The sequence below is a fragment of the Myxine glutinosa genome, chromosome 13 (assembly GCF_964187855.1).
Source record: "Myxine glutinosa chromosome 13, kmMyxGlut1.1, whole genome shotgun sequence".
Lineage (NCBI taxonomy): Eukaryota > Metazoa > Chordata > Myxini > Myxiniformes > Myxinidae > Myxine > Myxine glutinosa.
This window is the reverse complement of record NC_136273.1, coordinates 97,779,070-97,795,675: the sequence shown is the minus strand read 5'-3', so window position 1 is coordinate 97,795,675 and position 16,606 is coordinate 97,779,070. Positions and strand designations below refer to the sequence as shown.

The window sequence follows — 16,606 nt, the reverse complement described above, 5'->3', positions numbered from 1 at the left end:
TTGCTGGGAGCGTAGCTGTGTCACTGATGCAGCAGTGCCCCCTTGTTCCCAGTAACCCGCTGCTCATTTTGGCCATCTCAGAAGGGTGACCGGCTGAGTCAACCAACTGGTGTTAATTTAACGGCACGACAGAGGCTCTAACATGCTTAAGACTCCAACGTCATCTATTTCACCTTCTTTCATCTTCTTTGTTCACTACCATCTCTTATCTTCCCCCATCCAAAACCTTGATCTTTTCTACCCCCGTTAATTCACGGCAGATCCACTTTTTCGAAATACCGACTTCTTTCCTGGAATTCCGAGCAGTGTCCATGTGTTTTATAGCTCTCCCCCCTTCCCATGCCTCCTCCCCCCAAGCCGTCTCCCTCCCATAGATCTTCCGACGTCTCTGTTCTCTTCTGTTGGTGTGCTTGTGTGCTTCCCTCTCCCTCCCCATCTTGTCTCCCGCTCCCTTTATTATATGTTTTGTGTGTCAGTTTTTTGTGTGATTAATGTTCGCTCTTCCACGAGCCTCGATCTTGTGTTCATAAAAAAAAAAAAAAAAAAAAAAATAACAACCCAGCCACATTAACCGAGGAATGTGGCTAGTTGTGTGTTAGGGTTAGGGTTAGGGTTGTTAGTGTTAGGGTTGTTAGTGTTAGGATTAGGGTTGTTAGGGTTAGGGTTGTTAGTGTTAGGGTTAGGGTTGTTAGGGTTAGGGTTAGAGTTGTGTTGTTAGGGTTAGGGTTGTTAGGGTTAGGGTTGTCAGGGTTAGGGTTAGAGTTGTTAGTGTTAGGGTTAGGGTTGTTAGTGTTAGGGTTGTTAGTGTTAGGATTAGGGTTGTTAGGGTTAGGGTTAACTCCAACATCATCTATTTCACCTTCTTTCATCTTCTCTGTTCACTACCATCTCTTATCTTCACCCATCCAAAACCTTGATCTTTTCTACCCCCGTTAATTTGTGTGTGTTAATGTGTGTGTGTTAGTGTTAACCTGCTGCCAACACCAGGTTTCCACACTCATTTCCCATGAGAAATAAAGCACATTTGTTTCCCACATTTCCTGCTGTGCGGATGTTACAAACTGCAGCCAACAAGTTCATGACAGTTCCGACATTCGAGTGGTTTCTTTGACGAACATGCTTCGACTGTCATTGACCCTTAACCACTTCCACAGGTTTACCATTGGTGCTGTGTTTCTTGTGTGTTACTTACACGAAATATCCAGTGTGATCGATCGCTGTCGGATCTTATTCGCAAACATGTCGGTGAACGTGCAAACACAGGTGCGTTGGTTTAGCATCGGAGTCGCGGTAAATTCCAGCTCAACGTCCCCGCCATTTTGTTTTGAGGCCTTTTCCGTTCCAAAGCATCGCAGTTCGACCGAATGATAGCCCCACAGGGAATTGCAATAGCAGGTTCCTTTCTGGCCTGAGACGAGTTTTGATGCTTTGACTTTTATGTCGGGTTGTCGTGGTACAGCTGGAAGTAAAGAAAATACAATTATTGAAAAATCACAACATTAACATTAAACCTTTTCTTTAAAACAAAAAACAGCCAAAAAAAAACCATCGCAGAAGTGAAGAAGCTAAATCAACACGTTTTTTCTTAACATGAAGCGAGGGAGAACATCACGAGAAAGAATGAACAGGAAAGGGAGGAAACACTGAAACTTGCAAGTAAGATGGTTGGGGTTAATGAGGGTAATAAAGATCATGGGTCAGAATTGGTGATGGCATAAGATGATGATGTTTGTTTGTTTTATGAACAAACTTGTAAAAAGGTCGTCAAAAATGACGGGTTGCAACAGTTTATTCTACGGTGCAGCCACGTGAACAAGCCGAGGTCTGAAGCTTAGGCCTAGTGTCAGGTGTGCTTAAATGTTTAAAATATATCGGTCGTTTGCGTTTGTTACTTGGCAATTTTTATCTTGCCAAAACGAAGTTTTTGCAAGATGTATTAGTCAGCTTGTATGTTTGTTTTTTTGTTTGTGGTTAATCATTTTTTTTTCACGTTTAGATCACTCTGTAGACCACAGTTATTATTGGAAACTCCTGTAACTTCGCATATCAGAGTCCTATAGAGATACCCTTCAGCACACAAAATTTTGAAGGTCAAGGTCAAAGGTCAAGGTCACTTTGTGGTCAATCATGGAGGTCGACGAAACACTAATTTTTTGAGTAACTTTGATCGGATCGTCTCCAAACTTCATGGGAATCTAGTATATGGTCCGGCGCTCAGCTGATTAGTTTTTGGTGGCGATCGGCCTTGACCTTCATGGTTAGCGCTGGAGGTCGAAAATTATTGACCCCAAGGTCAAATTTTGAAATCGTAGGTACCATATCGAGTAATACCTCATATGAATGCCCTTGATGAGTGCTTCCCAGATCTGTAAACAGTTTGACGCTATGACGTCATTTGATGACGTCATGACGAAAAAACGGAATTTTCACATTTTGGCAAGATACGGTTCACCCTGTGGGTGACATATTTTTTTTTTTTTTTTTGAGAAGTATGTTGATCACTCCGGTTTGTGTTTGTGTGTTTGTTTGTCCGCTCACTTATACTTGCGTACAGTTCACAATTTTAAACTGATCTTCACGAAACTTCACCGAATGGTAGAGTTTGTGGTCCAACAAAATCTTATATTTTTTGAGGTCAAAAGGTCAACATAGGCCAAAGGTCAACCACTTTTTAATATTTCTAAAATCCTCAATTTTCATCTGATTGATATGAAATTTGAATAACATTTACATATCAGCTTACTGAATTCAACCACAAACTATTTTTGAGATCAGCATAGGTCACAAGGTCAACATAGGCCAAAAGGTCAACATAGGCCAAAGGTCAACCACTTTTTTCAAATTTCTAAAATCCCCAATTTTCATCCGATTGATTTGAGATTTGAATAAGATTTACATATCAGCTTAGTGAATTCAACCACCAACTACTTTTGAGATCAACATCGGTCACAAGATCAACATAGGCCAAAGGTCAACCACTTTTCTTCAAATGTTCTCTCTTCTCCCTCCTCCCACCTCCTTCTCAAAGCTGCCTCCTCCCCACTTCGTCTCCTTTCTATCTCATACCTCCACCTCCCCCAACCTTCGACCTTCCTCTGCTCCTCCTCAAACAACCCCTCACTGTGCCTCATCCCATCACCATCAAACCTTTCGTCCTCCTCATCCTTCCCTTTCTTATAACTCTTCTGTAATCTCTGCCACACTATCAACTGCTCTTCCTACCTCCCCCTCTCATCCTTCATCTGACCCTACCCCTCCCCTCCCCTGTCCTGCACCCGATGCTCCCCCTCTCTCCTCATTAACGGTATGGACCTCAAACATCCGGGGCCTTCGCTCAAACCTGATTGATCTCTCCATTCAGGTTGCTTCTGACAATCCAGTCTTGATCTGCTTAACAGAAACTTTCCTCCTTCAAGATGTCTCTGATTCCTTAATATCTCTTCCTGGTTACTCCCTCCTCTGGTATGATAGACCTGAGCCTCGTCCTGGTGGTGGGGTGGCTATCTTTATCAAAAACTCTCTTCCTCACTCTCCTTGCACTGCCCTCTCGCCACCCCACCCCAGGAGTACCTCTGGCTACGGCTTCCTCTCCGCTCCCACCTTTTGTTCTTTTGTGTTCTGTACCGTCCTCCAAGCAGTGATGACTCCATTTACATTTCGCTGTCGGACAACATGGACCAACTTATATCAACTCATCCCAACTCTCTCTTCCTCATATGTGGCGACTTCAACTGTCATCATGCCAGCTGGCTGGGTGTGGGTTCATCTCTCACCAGCCATGGCACCTCAGCAAAGGACTTCTGCGACTCATTGGGATTGACACAATCTGTCAATTTCCCGACCCGGATCTCAGCCAATGGTGTATCTTCTCTTCTAGACTTGCTTATGACAAACTTCCCTGCAAACGTCTGCTGCTCTTCTTCTGCTACAATCGGTTCTTCTGATCATGTGCTTGTTAAAGTGGACATCTCTCTGGCCATTCTCAGAGAGCCTTCACAGCGCCGACGAGTCTGGCATTTCACTCAGGTTGACTGGCATGGTCTTCAAGCAGCCATCAATCATCTGGACTGGTCTACCATCTCTACTGCCTCTGACATAAATTCTTCCTGGGAATTCTTCCAAAGCAAACTTCTCTCTCTCATGCACAGATTTATCCCATCTCGTCTTCAGTTGTCTTACCCTTCCTCCCGTCCATGGTACACTGAATCTTGTGGTGAGGCAGTTGCTCTGAAACAACTTGCCTTTGCCTCCTGGAAGGCAAATCCAACTGAAGGCAATCTCAGTTCCTTCCACCAAGCTCGGAACAAGTGTGTGTCTACCCTCAGGAGTGCCAGGAAGCACGATCTCTCCACACTCAAGATTGAACTCTCAAACCTGTCTCCTTCCTCCAAATCCTGGTGGCGTCTGGTCAAATTCGTTTCTGGTGTTTGTTCCCCCTCCATCCCCTCCCTTACCTCAAATGGCTGCACAGTTGACACCGTACGTGACAAAGCCGAATGCCTCAACTCTGTGTTTGCCTCAAAATCTTTTGTCCCAAACCCATCTATCTCTGTTCCCACCTTTCCCAGTCGAACCCAACTGCCCATGGGCTCTGTGTCCTTCTCTCCTGACAAGGTGGAGAAGTTTCTGTCAAACCTCGACTCTGACTCTGCAACTGGACCAGACGGCATCAGCCCACGGGTGCTAAAATCCTGCTCTGCCGCTCTATCTCACCCTCTCTCTGTTCTTTTCACCCTCTCTTTTGCTCAAGGTCATCTGCCAGCATCTTGGAAATCAGCAAACATTACCGCTTTACACAAAAAAGGTGCAAAAACAGATCCTTGCAACTACAGACCAATCAGCAAAGTCATGGAATCCATCATTGCTTCGGACATAAAATCCTTCCTCTTCTCCAATGGCTTGATCTCTGATCATCAATTTGGATTTAGACCAGATCATTCTACTCTGGACATGTTGCTTCTGCTGTCTCAACAATGGATGGAGGTCCTCAATACCAAACAGGAAATCAGAGCTGTCTCACTTGACACATCACGTGCCTTTAATAATAATAATAATTCATTTATTTTGTATAGCGCTTTTCCAGAAGCCCAAAGGCGCTTTGACAGAGTGGAAAACATAATGCATAACAATACATGAAAACAACAATTGCAAAAAGACAAGAATCAAGAAAACAAACAGCAGCGATATACGGCATATATATAAGACAAGAATCAAAAAGACAAGACAAGAATCAATAGGGAAATATTTAAAGCAAAAGGAGGGAGAAGGAGAAGAGATAGTCAGGGGTTAAATGCTGTGGGTTGAATGTTGAATGCAGCGTTGAACAGGTGGGTCTTTAGTGATGTTTTGAATGTGGTGAGTGAGGAGGAGTCTCTGATGGTGTGAGGTAGTGAGTTCCAGAGGGTGGGAGCAGCGATGGAGAAGGCCCTGTCCCCCCAGGATCTGAATTTGGTCCGGATGGAGGGGGTCAGGAGGTTGGTACCAGCAGAGCGGAGGTTGCGGGTGGGAGTGTGTCTGGAGAGGAGGTCAGCCAGGTAGGATGGGGCCAGGTTATGGAGGGCTTTGTATGTCAAGAGGAGGATTTTGTACTGGATTCTCTGGGGGATGGGGAGCCAGTGAAGCTTGTAAAGGACGGGGGTGATGTGGTCACGGGTCCGGGAATGAGTGAGTAGACGGGCAGCGGAGTTCTGAATGTATTGGAGTTTATTGGTGATTTTTGAGGGTGAACCATAGAGGAGGCTATTGCAGTAGTCCAGACGGGAGGTGATGAAGGCGTGGATGAGGGTTTCTGCAGCCGTGGAGGAGAGGGATGAGCGGAGACGGGCAATGTTTTTCAGGTGAAAGAAGGCTGACTTTGTGATCTGTTTAGTGTATTTGTCGAAGGAAAGGGTTTGGTCAAAGATGACGCCAAGATTCCGGATGTGAGGGGAGGTGGATACTGGGATACCGTCGATGTTGAGGGCAAAGTTATGGGTGGATTTTGTGAGCGTTTTTGGGCCAATGATGATTATTTCAGATTTATCACAGTTAAGCTTGAGGAAGTTGATTTGAAGCCAGGATTTTATTTCAGTGATGCAGTTTGTCAGGATAGAGTGGGTGTCGGTGGAGACGGACTTGGTGGAGATGAAAAGCTGGATGTCATCGGCGAAGCAGTGGAATTGGAGACCATGACGGCGGATTAAGTGACCGAGCGGGGACAGGTAAAGGATGAAGAGGAGGGGGCCAAGAACTGAACCTTGGGGGACACCTTGGGGGAGGGGAGCAGTGGGGGATTTGCAGTTATTGATGGAGATGAACTGGCATCTGTCAGAGAGGTATGATTTAATCCAAGAGAGGGCAGTGCCGGTGACGTTAAAGGTGGATTCAAGTCGGGTGAGGAGGATAGTGTGATCGATGGTGTCAAAGGCAGCGCTGAGGTCGAGGAGGACGAGAATGTTGAGGTTGCCAGCGTCAGAGGAGAGGAGAAGGTCGTTGGTGATTTTGAGGAGAGCAGTTTCAGTACTGTGGTTGGAGCGGAATCCGGATTGGAATGTTTCATACAAGTTATTGGCAGAGAGATGATGTTTGAGTTGAGTGGCTACAGCGCGTTCCAAAACTTTTGACAGAAAGGGTAGGTTGGAGATGGGTCTGAAGTTGTTTAGGGTGTCAGGGTTTAGACCAGGTTTTTTTAGAATGGGGGTAACAGCAGCAATTTTGAGGGAAGGTGGGACGATGCCTGTAGACAGGGAGGAGTTTATTGTTGCAATGATAAGTGGAGAGAGAGCAGGGAGGGAGGCTTTGACAAAGCTGGAGGGGATGGGGTCAAGAGTGCAGGTGGCAGTTTTCATTCCTATGAGGAGTTCAGAGAGGTCAGTAGGAGAGATTGGGGAGAACCGAGACAGGGGATGGCAGGACAAGGGGGGGCAGGTGGTTGGAGGGGGAGCGGGTGCGGCGGTGGTCAAGCTGTTGTAGATGTTGTCAATTTTGCGTTGGAAGAAAGAGAGGAAGGAGATGCAGTTGTCTACTGTGAATGACTGGGTGGTGGTGTTCAGGGGGCGGAGGAGTTTGTTTATTGTCGAGAAGAGTGCTTTTGGGTTTCCGGAGCCAGAGTGGATAATTTGAGAGTAGTAGGCAGAGCGGGCGCGGGAGAGGGCATCTTTGTAGTGTTGTATGTGGTCCTTGTAGGCTTGGGAGTGAACTGTGAGACCCGTTTTATTGCGGAGTCTTTCAAGTTGGCGAGCACGAGTTTTCATCAGGTGGAGTTCAGGGGTAAACCAGGGAGCAGAATGGGTGAAAGAAACTGTTTTGGTTTTTACAGGCGCAAGCTGGTCAAGGCAGGAGGAGAGAGTGTGGTTGTAGTAGTCAGTGAGGTCGGAAGGGGTGTGGAGGTCAATGAAGGGAGAAGTGGACATTTTTTCAGAGAGGGTGGATGAGAATGAGGTAGGTGAAAGAGCGTTTAGCTTACGGAAGTTGATTGTGCGATAATGCCTTGGTGTTGGGGCGGGGATGTTGATGGTCAGAGTGATGGCTAAGTGGTCAGAGAGGGTGAGGTCGGAGCCATAGAGATGGTGCAAATTTAATCCAGTGGAGCAGACAAGGTCCAAAATGTGACCACGGATATGGGTAGGAAAGTCGACATGTTGAGTGAGGTTAAAGCAGGTGAGTAAATCAGTGAAGTCAGTGGTTATTGTGGAGTCAGTGGAGTCCATGTGGATATTGAAATCACCAAGGAGGAGGATTGAGGGGGAGAGGGAACATAGCTGGGTCAGAAAGTAGGAGAAGTCAGACAGGAATGATGGGTGTGGTTTGGGAGGGCGGTAGACGACAGCCATGACTGACTGCGTGTGACCAGAGAGTTTTAAAGCCAGGTGTTCAAATGATGGAGCAGATGAGATGGAGATGAGGTTGGTCTTGATGTCTTGACGGTGGATAACGGCAATTCCACCACCTCGGCCCTCCGAGCGTGGTTTATTGACGTAGGAATATCCATTGGGTGTGGTGAGGTTGAGTGTGTAGTAGTCCAGAGGTTGTTGCCAGGTTTCGGTGAGACAGAGAAAGTCCAGTTTGTTATCCAGGATGTATTCGTTCAGGATGAGGCATTTATTGTTGAGGGACCGGGTGTTGAACAGGGTGAGCTTGATGTTGTTTTGAACAGCAGGGATGAATTCAGGTGATTTAGCCAGGGTTCGTAGGCAAGAGGTGCGATCGTGTGGGTTGCTGTGACCAGGTGCGCTGGGACGAAGAGTGAGAGTGCGCTGAGCCGACCAGAGGACGGGGATGGAGTGACCTGATTGCAAATAAACAAACTTGCGACCGGAGCCACGGTGAATGTACCTGGGTCGTCGGAGGAGTCCATTTGATTTGATGGCAGAGATGCATGATGGGGTGGAGCGGGTATTGAGCAGAAGAAGCCTTGCGGCGGAGTACTTCAGAGCCATGCCAGGCAGGAGCGAAGGGACGAGTACGAGGCCAAGGTCGAGGAGGCAAAGCGGCAAACGCAGCGGCAAACGCAGCGGCAAACGCAGCGGCAAACGACTGCAGCCGCTAATCAAGACCACAGCGGCAAACAAGGCCACAAGGCCACCAAGACCACAAGGCCACCGGCAAACAAGGCCACGGCCACAAACAACGGGAGCGGGCCTTTCGATTCCGTATTCCGTACCATCAAAAGCAGATTCCGTTATCCAGCCGGAGAACACGCGGCACGTGCGGGTGTGAAAAGGCAGGACAGGTGTGAGATGTCAGGTCAGAAAAGTAGAAGCAGACCCTGTACATCCATCCAGTCGGAGAAGCGGCGAATATGCAACGCCAGCGTCCTCTCGCAACCGAACCCGGAAGAATGCCTTTGATATGGTCTGGCACCCAGCTCTGCTCACCAAACTCTCCTCCTATGGTATCCATGGAAATCTCCACTCATGGCTTGCGGACTTCCTCTCTGGTCAAAGGCAACGTGTGGCCCTGAATGGATTTCTCTCATCTCCCCTTCTTGTTCTGGCTGGAGTTCCTCAAGGTAGTGTTCTGGGCCCTGTGCTATTTCTGGTCTTCATCAATGATCTCTCCGACTCTCTGGAAAATCCTCTCTATCTCTTTGCTGATGACTCCACTATCTGCCACTCCATTCCTCATCCCTCAGATCGGCAGTGTGCATCCTCCTCACTCTCTGCAGACCTGGAAAAAAATCAGACTGGTCAAACAAGTGGAACATGTCTTTCATTCCTGACAAATCTCACACTCTTACAATGTCTCTCCAAAAGGACCGACTGGAAAACCCTCCCATCTACTTTCTCAACAATGCTTTCCAAGAAGTTCTGTCGCTCAAGCTTTTGGGTCTCACTATCTGCCATGATCTTTCTTGGGAAAACCACATTTCCAAGCTGGCCTCCAAAGCCAGTCGCCGACTGGTCATCCTCCGTCGTGCGAAGTCCTTCCTTGGCACACCTGAGCTCCTCACCACATACAAGGCTTTCTTCCGCAGCTCAATGGAATACGGTTCCCCCCTCTGGGCTGGTGCTCCTGCCTCACACCTAGCTCGGCTTCACGCTGTTGAAACCAAAGCTTTCAGAATCATTGGAATCTCCTGCGATGATGTTAACTCCGAGGGCCTTTCACTCACTCACCACAGTCAGGTTTGGTGGTCTTTCTGTCTTCTACCGACTCCTCTCCGGCCTTGCTCCCCCAGCTCTCTCTGTGCTCTGACCCCCCAATATTCCTTCAGGTCGCACAAGATCTGCGTGCAACCCTCTTATGGTTAAACTGCCAAAATCTCGGCTCTCTGCTCACCTTCCCTCTTTCATTCCCCTTTTGTCCCACCTCTGGAACAAACTCCCCCACTCCCCTCAATCCCACTCCTCCCTCCAGGTCTTCACAACAGCTATTCACCACCATCTCTTATCTTCCCCCATCCAAAACCGTAATCTTTTCTACCCCCGCTAATTCACCCCAGATACTTTTTTTTTTTTTTTTTGGAAATTCCAACTTCTTTCCTGGAAGTCCTTGCAGTGTTCATATTAGTCAGGTTCACTATGTCAATAAATTATATTTCGTTCAAAATCATGGTAGATTAGCAAACCTATACATTTTTGGAAAGGTTATAGCATAACGAAACTAAAAATCAATGTTTACATTTGGAGAGATACCTGTATGGCGGCCATTTTGGATTTTCAAAATGGCCACTGTAAAATACATATTTTGTTCTATTTCTGCCTCTAATTACCCTAAAAACTTTTTAAAATATACTAAACCTATATTTTCAGGGACAAGGAATCCAATGAAAGTATCAAATTAGTGCTATGGGGAATGGTAAGACACGAATCAAAGGTTTTGAATTGCAAAATACTGTCTTTATATTCGCGATAAGTTGCATAATCAAATACATGTTATCATTTTGTACAGGCAGTTAATAACATCAAAATGTGTCACAATAATTCATATCACCAAACATACACAGGCAGTCAGCAAAATCATATATACACATGCAGTCGGTATAACTTCACATCTACACAGGCAGTCAATGACAAAATATACACAGGCAGTCAATGGCATCAAACATACACGATTACAGAATATGCCATTTAGAGTTCGTCATCACTGTCCTGTGTGTCGTATCCGACAATATAGTCCGCATCGTTTTCACAGTCCGTTCCACACAAGCAAAGGTCGCTCAAATTGATTGGCAAATCGAATTGGTCGAATGGTCGATCGAATCGAATTCGATGAGTCGAATCGAATCGAATCGATCGAATTGGTCGAATGGTCGATCGAAGCGATTGGTCGAATGATCGAATTGGTCGAATGGAATTGGTCGATTGGTCGAATTGGTCGAATCGAATTGGTCGGAATTGGCAAATGTAAACATTGATTTTCTGATTTTCCATGTAATAACGTTTCCAAAAATGTATAGGTTTGCTAATCTACCATGATTTTGAACGAAAAAACATCGTGAACCTGACTATATATTTTATACCTCTCCCACCTCCCCCAAAGCCCTCCCCCTCCCACATTTCTCCCGTTGTCCCTGCTCTCAAATGTTGTGTTTGTGTCCTTCCCCCTCTCCCCATCTTGTCTGCCGCTCCCCTTATTTTTTGTGTTTTGTGTGTCGGTTTGACCTTTTGTGTGATTAATGTTCGCTCTTTCACGAGCCTCGATCTTGTATACAAAAAGAAAAAAAAGAAAAAAAAAGAGTAAAATCCTCAATTTTCATCCGAGTGATTTGAGATTTGAATAGGATTCTAATATAAACTAACTGAATTCAACCACCAATTATTTTTGAGACCAACATAGGTCACAAGGTCAACACAGGCCAAAGGTCAACCACTTTTTTTTCAAATTTCTAAAATCCTTAATTTTCATCCGATTGACTTCAAATTTTAATAGGATTTGCATATCAGCTTACTGAAACCAACCACCAACTATTTTTGAGGTCAACATCGGTGAAAAGGTCAACATCGGCCAAATTTCTAAAATTGACAATTTTCATCCGATTAACTTAAACTTTGAAGACGATTTTCACATCAGGTCGCTGAATTAAACCACAATTACTTTTGAGGTCAAAAGGATGCTCTACTGAGTGCCAAATCTACTTTGTTCTGTTTTGCCAAGTGTCGCTCTATGAGTGGTTGGGTTTCATTATTCTGTCTGTCTGTTTGTTTGTCACTCGCCTGCAGTTCACAATTCTAAACCGATCGTCATGAAACTTCACCAAGTTGTAGAGGTCGTCACAATTGAGAAGCCTATTGATTTTGAGGTCAAAGGTCACATGGAGGTCAAATTTCTAAAATCGCCATTTTAAATCCGATAGACTTGAAAATTGAACAGCATTTGTATATCGAGTCACTAAATAGGGAAACCAAATATTTTTGAGGTCAAAAAGTCAAAGGTCAACTTCCAAAATCATCAATTTTCAATTGAAAAAGCATCTATTTTCATCCGATTGCCTTGAAAATTGAACAGCATTTGCACATTGAGTCACTGAATTGGGAAACAAACTATTTTTGAGGTGAAAAGGTCAAAAGTCAACTCAAGGTCAAACTTCCAAAATCAACAATTTAATCTGAAAAATCGTCACTTTTCATCCTATTGACCTGAGCTTTGATCAAGATCGTCAATTTTAATCTTAATAAAATGAACCATTTCCTGGATCAATGGCAACGTTTTTTGGGGGAAGGGGTTGGATTTTGCAAGTATCGTGCTCTGCATGACGTCGTTTTGTTTATTTATTGGACACCATATGGACGTAAATGTACACTCGTTTTACTCTTCGTATGTTGCACATCACGTGCAGCGAATTTCCCCTCTCTGAACCTTGCATTTATTGTTATTAAACAAGACCTAAAGTCTAACAGCGGCATAGCCGGGCTTGTAAAATATTATAAACAACAAACACATATGTTTAGCTTTTTAAACAGTCGCTAATGTTGTTTATAACATTTTAAAATTTTTTGGAGGAATCCTGACATCCGTGAGGTAAGTTTTACTTACAGAACTGAGCGAAGATCTACTGTAATCTATATACCCCACAATGGTTGGGTTAATAACATGCTATCAAAAAACCGAGGTGCATTCTTTACTTCCGCGGTTGTTAGTACCAACCGTACACCTTATCATTCATTGAATCATGAACCATACACCGCTTATCATTGAATCATGAACCATACACCGCTTATCATTGAATCATGAGCCATACACCGCTTATCATTGAATCATGAGCCATACACCGCTTCAATCAATTAACTTTGTATTCACAACATTGGAATTAAAGTTGAATGGTTATATTTACGACATTATTATTATTACTATTACGAAAATGATACCACTGAAACGGTACACTACTGTATAAAGAAACACCGGGCTGAATTTGTCCAAAGCGGCCCGAAGGTGAAGCATGAAGCCTAAGGCCTATACGTACCATGTTGTTGTTGGAAGAGACGTAACGTCTATACTTTCGATATTTGATGATCATTTTAACAATCGGTTTGTTTGTGTTTCACACTGAATGAAAAACGTTAAGGTAGAGCACGGCGATTGTGATATATGACAGGTTCGACGATATGTTCGGCCTGAACGAAATTGGAATCAAAATGGTGGTGTGTGGAGAGTCAACCGCCATACCGCCGTAATGACATCATACGTAATCACATCACCCTGTCATGTGACCAGATCCTCAGCTCTGATTGGTATACGTTTCATGTTTACATAGACAAAACAAACAGTATACATTGACGGAACATAGACGGATGAGTATACATAGACAGAGAAACACTGTTCTAGACGGCCTTGCCCTATGGGCTACGCTGTAAAAACGTTTTAGTACACCGCCATTGAAGCTTGGTTTGCAAGCCATCGTCTACAATTTCAATAAAAGAGACATAATTACTCTTTTATGGAAAATGTTTTTCGAATTTGTTTTATCCTCAAAAATAGACCGTAGTGAACACACATTCGTGTTAAAAGATTGGCCGATAGAAGCTACCTTTATGAAGGGGGACAGACATCTGTACAAACACACAAACTGACCTTGTGTTTTATATGGTAGATCAAACAACTCTGGTTAAACTTGGTATCTGTGATATTGAAATGCGTATGCTCGTATTCAATGTCGTGGATACTAAACATGATGGCTATGATATTTCATCTTTTAAGGAAAGTTGTTTTGTGCTTTTAGGACTAACTTTCATAGCAGCGCAATACTGTGGGAGACAAATCCAAGGACATTCGCGAGGACGTCTGAAAAGTTCTCAGGAGTGGGTAAAGAAGATAAAATAAAGAGGAAACAGTTTATTAAGGTATTTAGTTATATTTTTGATGACATCGATTTATGGAGAATACCACGAATTGTAGGATTCGGAATTCAAAACTATTTACTCGCTAAACTTGTAACAACATCAAGGAGGTCGTGATCATGGAGTTCCCCAAAATGAAGGAGACAATGAGGAAGAGGTCGCTCTGCGCATAGAAAGTGACGACGAGGCCTTCAAGTGGTCACTTGATCACATTACGAAGGTTAAAGTGTGACCTGGCATTGATGATCTGCTACACCAATGGCAGAATTGCATTGCACTTGGGGGTTACTATGTAGAATTGAAATCTACACTATGAGGGAGCTGTTCATCTTTTTTTCTTTTTTTTTTGTACACAATATCGAGGCTCATGTAAGAGCTAACATTAATCACAAAAAAAAAAAACGGACACATTAAAAAACATAATAAAGGGAGTGGGAGACAAGATGGGGAGAGAGAGGGAAGCACACAAGACAACATTTGAGAGCAGGGACATCGGGAGATGTGTGGGAGGGAGAGGGCTTGGGGGGAGGGGCATGGGAAGAGGGGGGGAGGTGGGAGAGGGAAAAAACACATGGATACTGCTAGGATAAATGTTTCAACTGTCCCCTGAAGAACTGTATTCTGTCATATACTATAACACCTTTTTCTTCTTCTATAAAAGGATGCTTTCGACTTGCTCACCAAATCTATTCATTCCAAAAAAAAATTCCATCTCTTACAGTTACAGTGCATCTTTCATACATTCCCTAAACTCTCGAGAACTACACCCATCCTTCAGCGTCCTCAAACGTATTTTTGACTCGAAGGTCTCAACAAACTCATTTTGCAAGAAATGTTTGTTTCCCATTAATCGTACATTTTTCAAAACCCAATCTCACCCCTCCCCTCCAAATCTTCCCCATCACCCCTTCCCTCCAAAACTTCCACATCACCCCTTCCCTCAAAAACTTCCCCATCACCCCTCCCCTTCAAAACTTGCCCATCACCCCTCCCCTCCAAATCCACCCCTTTGCCCCTCCCCTCAAAATCTTCCCCATCACCCATCTCTTTCAAATATTCCCCCTTGCCCCTCACCTCCAAATCTTCCCCATCACCCATCCCTTTCAAATCTTCCCCCTTGCCCCTCCCCTCCAAATCTTCCCCATCACCCATCCCTTTCAGATCTCCCCCCTTGCCCCTTCCCTCCTAAACTCCCCCCACACCCCTCCCCTCCGAGACTCTCGCTCACTCCTCCCTCACTCCTAGACTCCCCTCTCACCCGTCCTCCTCAAAGCGTCCTCCCCGCTTCTTCCGCCTTCCAACTTTCACCTTCATCTCCCTCAACCTTCTGCCTCACTCTTCCCCCTCCTCAAATAACACCTCACTGCGCCTCACCCAATCACCATCAAACCTTTTGTCCACCCCATTCTTCCCTTTCTCCAAGCTATTCTGAAATCTCCGACACACCTTCAACAGCTCTCCCTACCTCTTCCTCCTCTTCCACATCTTACCCTACCGCTCCCCCCCCCCCCCCTGTTCTGTATCCGATGCTCCCCCTTCCTCTTCTTTAACAGTATGGACCTCAAACAACCGGGGCCTTCGCTCAAACTTGACCGATCTCTCCATACAGGTTGCTTTTGACAAACCAGACGTGATCTGCTTAACAGAAACTTTCCTCCTTCATGATGTCTCTGATTCCTTGGTATCTCTCCCAGGTTACTCCCTCCTCCGGTATGATAGATCTGAGCCTCGTCCTGGAGGGGGCGTTGCTATCTTTATAAAAAACTCTTCCTCACTCACCCTGCACTGCCCTCTCTCCACCTCACCCCCAGGAATACCTTTGGCTACGGCTTCCCCTTCGCTCCCACCTTTTGTTCATATGTGTGTTGTATCGTCCACCAAACAGTGATGACTCCATCTACATCTCACTGTCTGATAATATGGACCAACTTCTATCTACCCATCCCAACTCTCTCTTCCTCATATGTGGTGATTTCAATTGTCACCATGCCAGTTGGCTGGGTGTGGGTACCTCTCTCACCAGCCATGGCTCTTGAGCAAAGGACTTCTGTGACTCACTGGGACTGACACAATCTGTCAATTTCCCGACCCGGATCTGTCAACAGAGCATCTCCTCTTCTGGACTTGGTTATGACTAACTTCCCTGAAAATGTCTGCTGCTCTTCTTCTGCTCCAATCGGCTCATCTGATCATGTGCTTGTTAAAGTGGACATCTCTCTGACCATTCTCAGAGAGCCTCCTCAGCGTACGAGTCTGGCATTTCACTCAGGCCAACTGGCTTCAAGCAGCCATCAATCATCTGGACTGGTCTCCCATCTCTACCGCCTCTGACATCAACTCATCCTGGGAATTCTTCCAAAGTAAATTGCTCTCTCTCATGCACAGATTTATCCCTTCTCATCTTCAGTTGTCATACCCTTCCTCCCGTCCATGGTACACGGATTCTTGTGGTGAGGCTATTGCCCAGAAACAACTTGCTTTCGTCTCCTGGAAAGCAAATCCAATGGAAGGAAATCTCATTTCCTTTCACAAAGCCCGAAACAAGTGTGTGTCCACCCTCAGGAGAGCCAGGAAACAATATCTCTCCGTTCTCAGGACAGAACTCTCTTATCTGTCTCCCTCTTCCAAATCCTGGTGGCGTCTGGTCAAATCAGTTTCTGGTGTTTGTTCCCCCTCCACCCCCTCCCTCACCTCAAACGGCCACACGGCTGACTCCGCACGTGAAAAAGCTGAATGCCTCAACTCTGTGTTTGCCTCTAAATCTTGTGTCCCTAACCCATCCCTCTCTGTACCCACCGTACCCAGTTGCCTCTTGGACTCTGTGTCCTTTCCACCTGACAAGGTGGAAA

General features: G+C 45.2%; 1 protein-coding gene across 20 annotated transcripts in view; it reads right to left on the bottom strand.

Moving 5' to 3' along the window:
- Positions 1 to 16,606, bottom strand: part of LOC137439133 (sialic acid-binding Ig-like lectin 8) — an 85,296-nt gene that overhangs the window by 38,905 nt on the left and 29,785 nt on the right. For all 20 annotated transcript variants that reach the window (XR_013621275.1, XR_013621274.1, XM_068134847.2 and 17 more), the window contains one exon: positions 1,193 to 1,459. Coding sequence is in view for 18 of the 20 variants with exons in the window: in XM_068134847.2 (XP_067990948.2) it covers positions 1,193 to 1,459 (267 nt within the window). In the remaining 2 variants the exon portion in view is untranslated. The remainder of the gene's footprint in view (positions 1 to 1,192; positions 1,460 to 16,606) is intronic.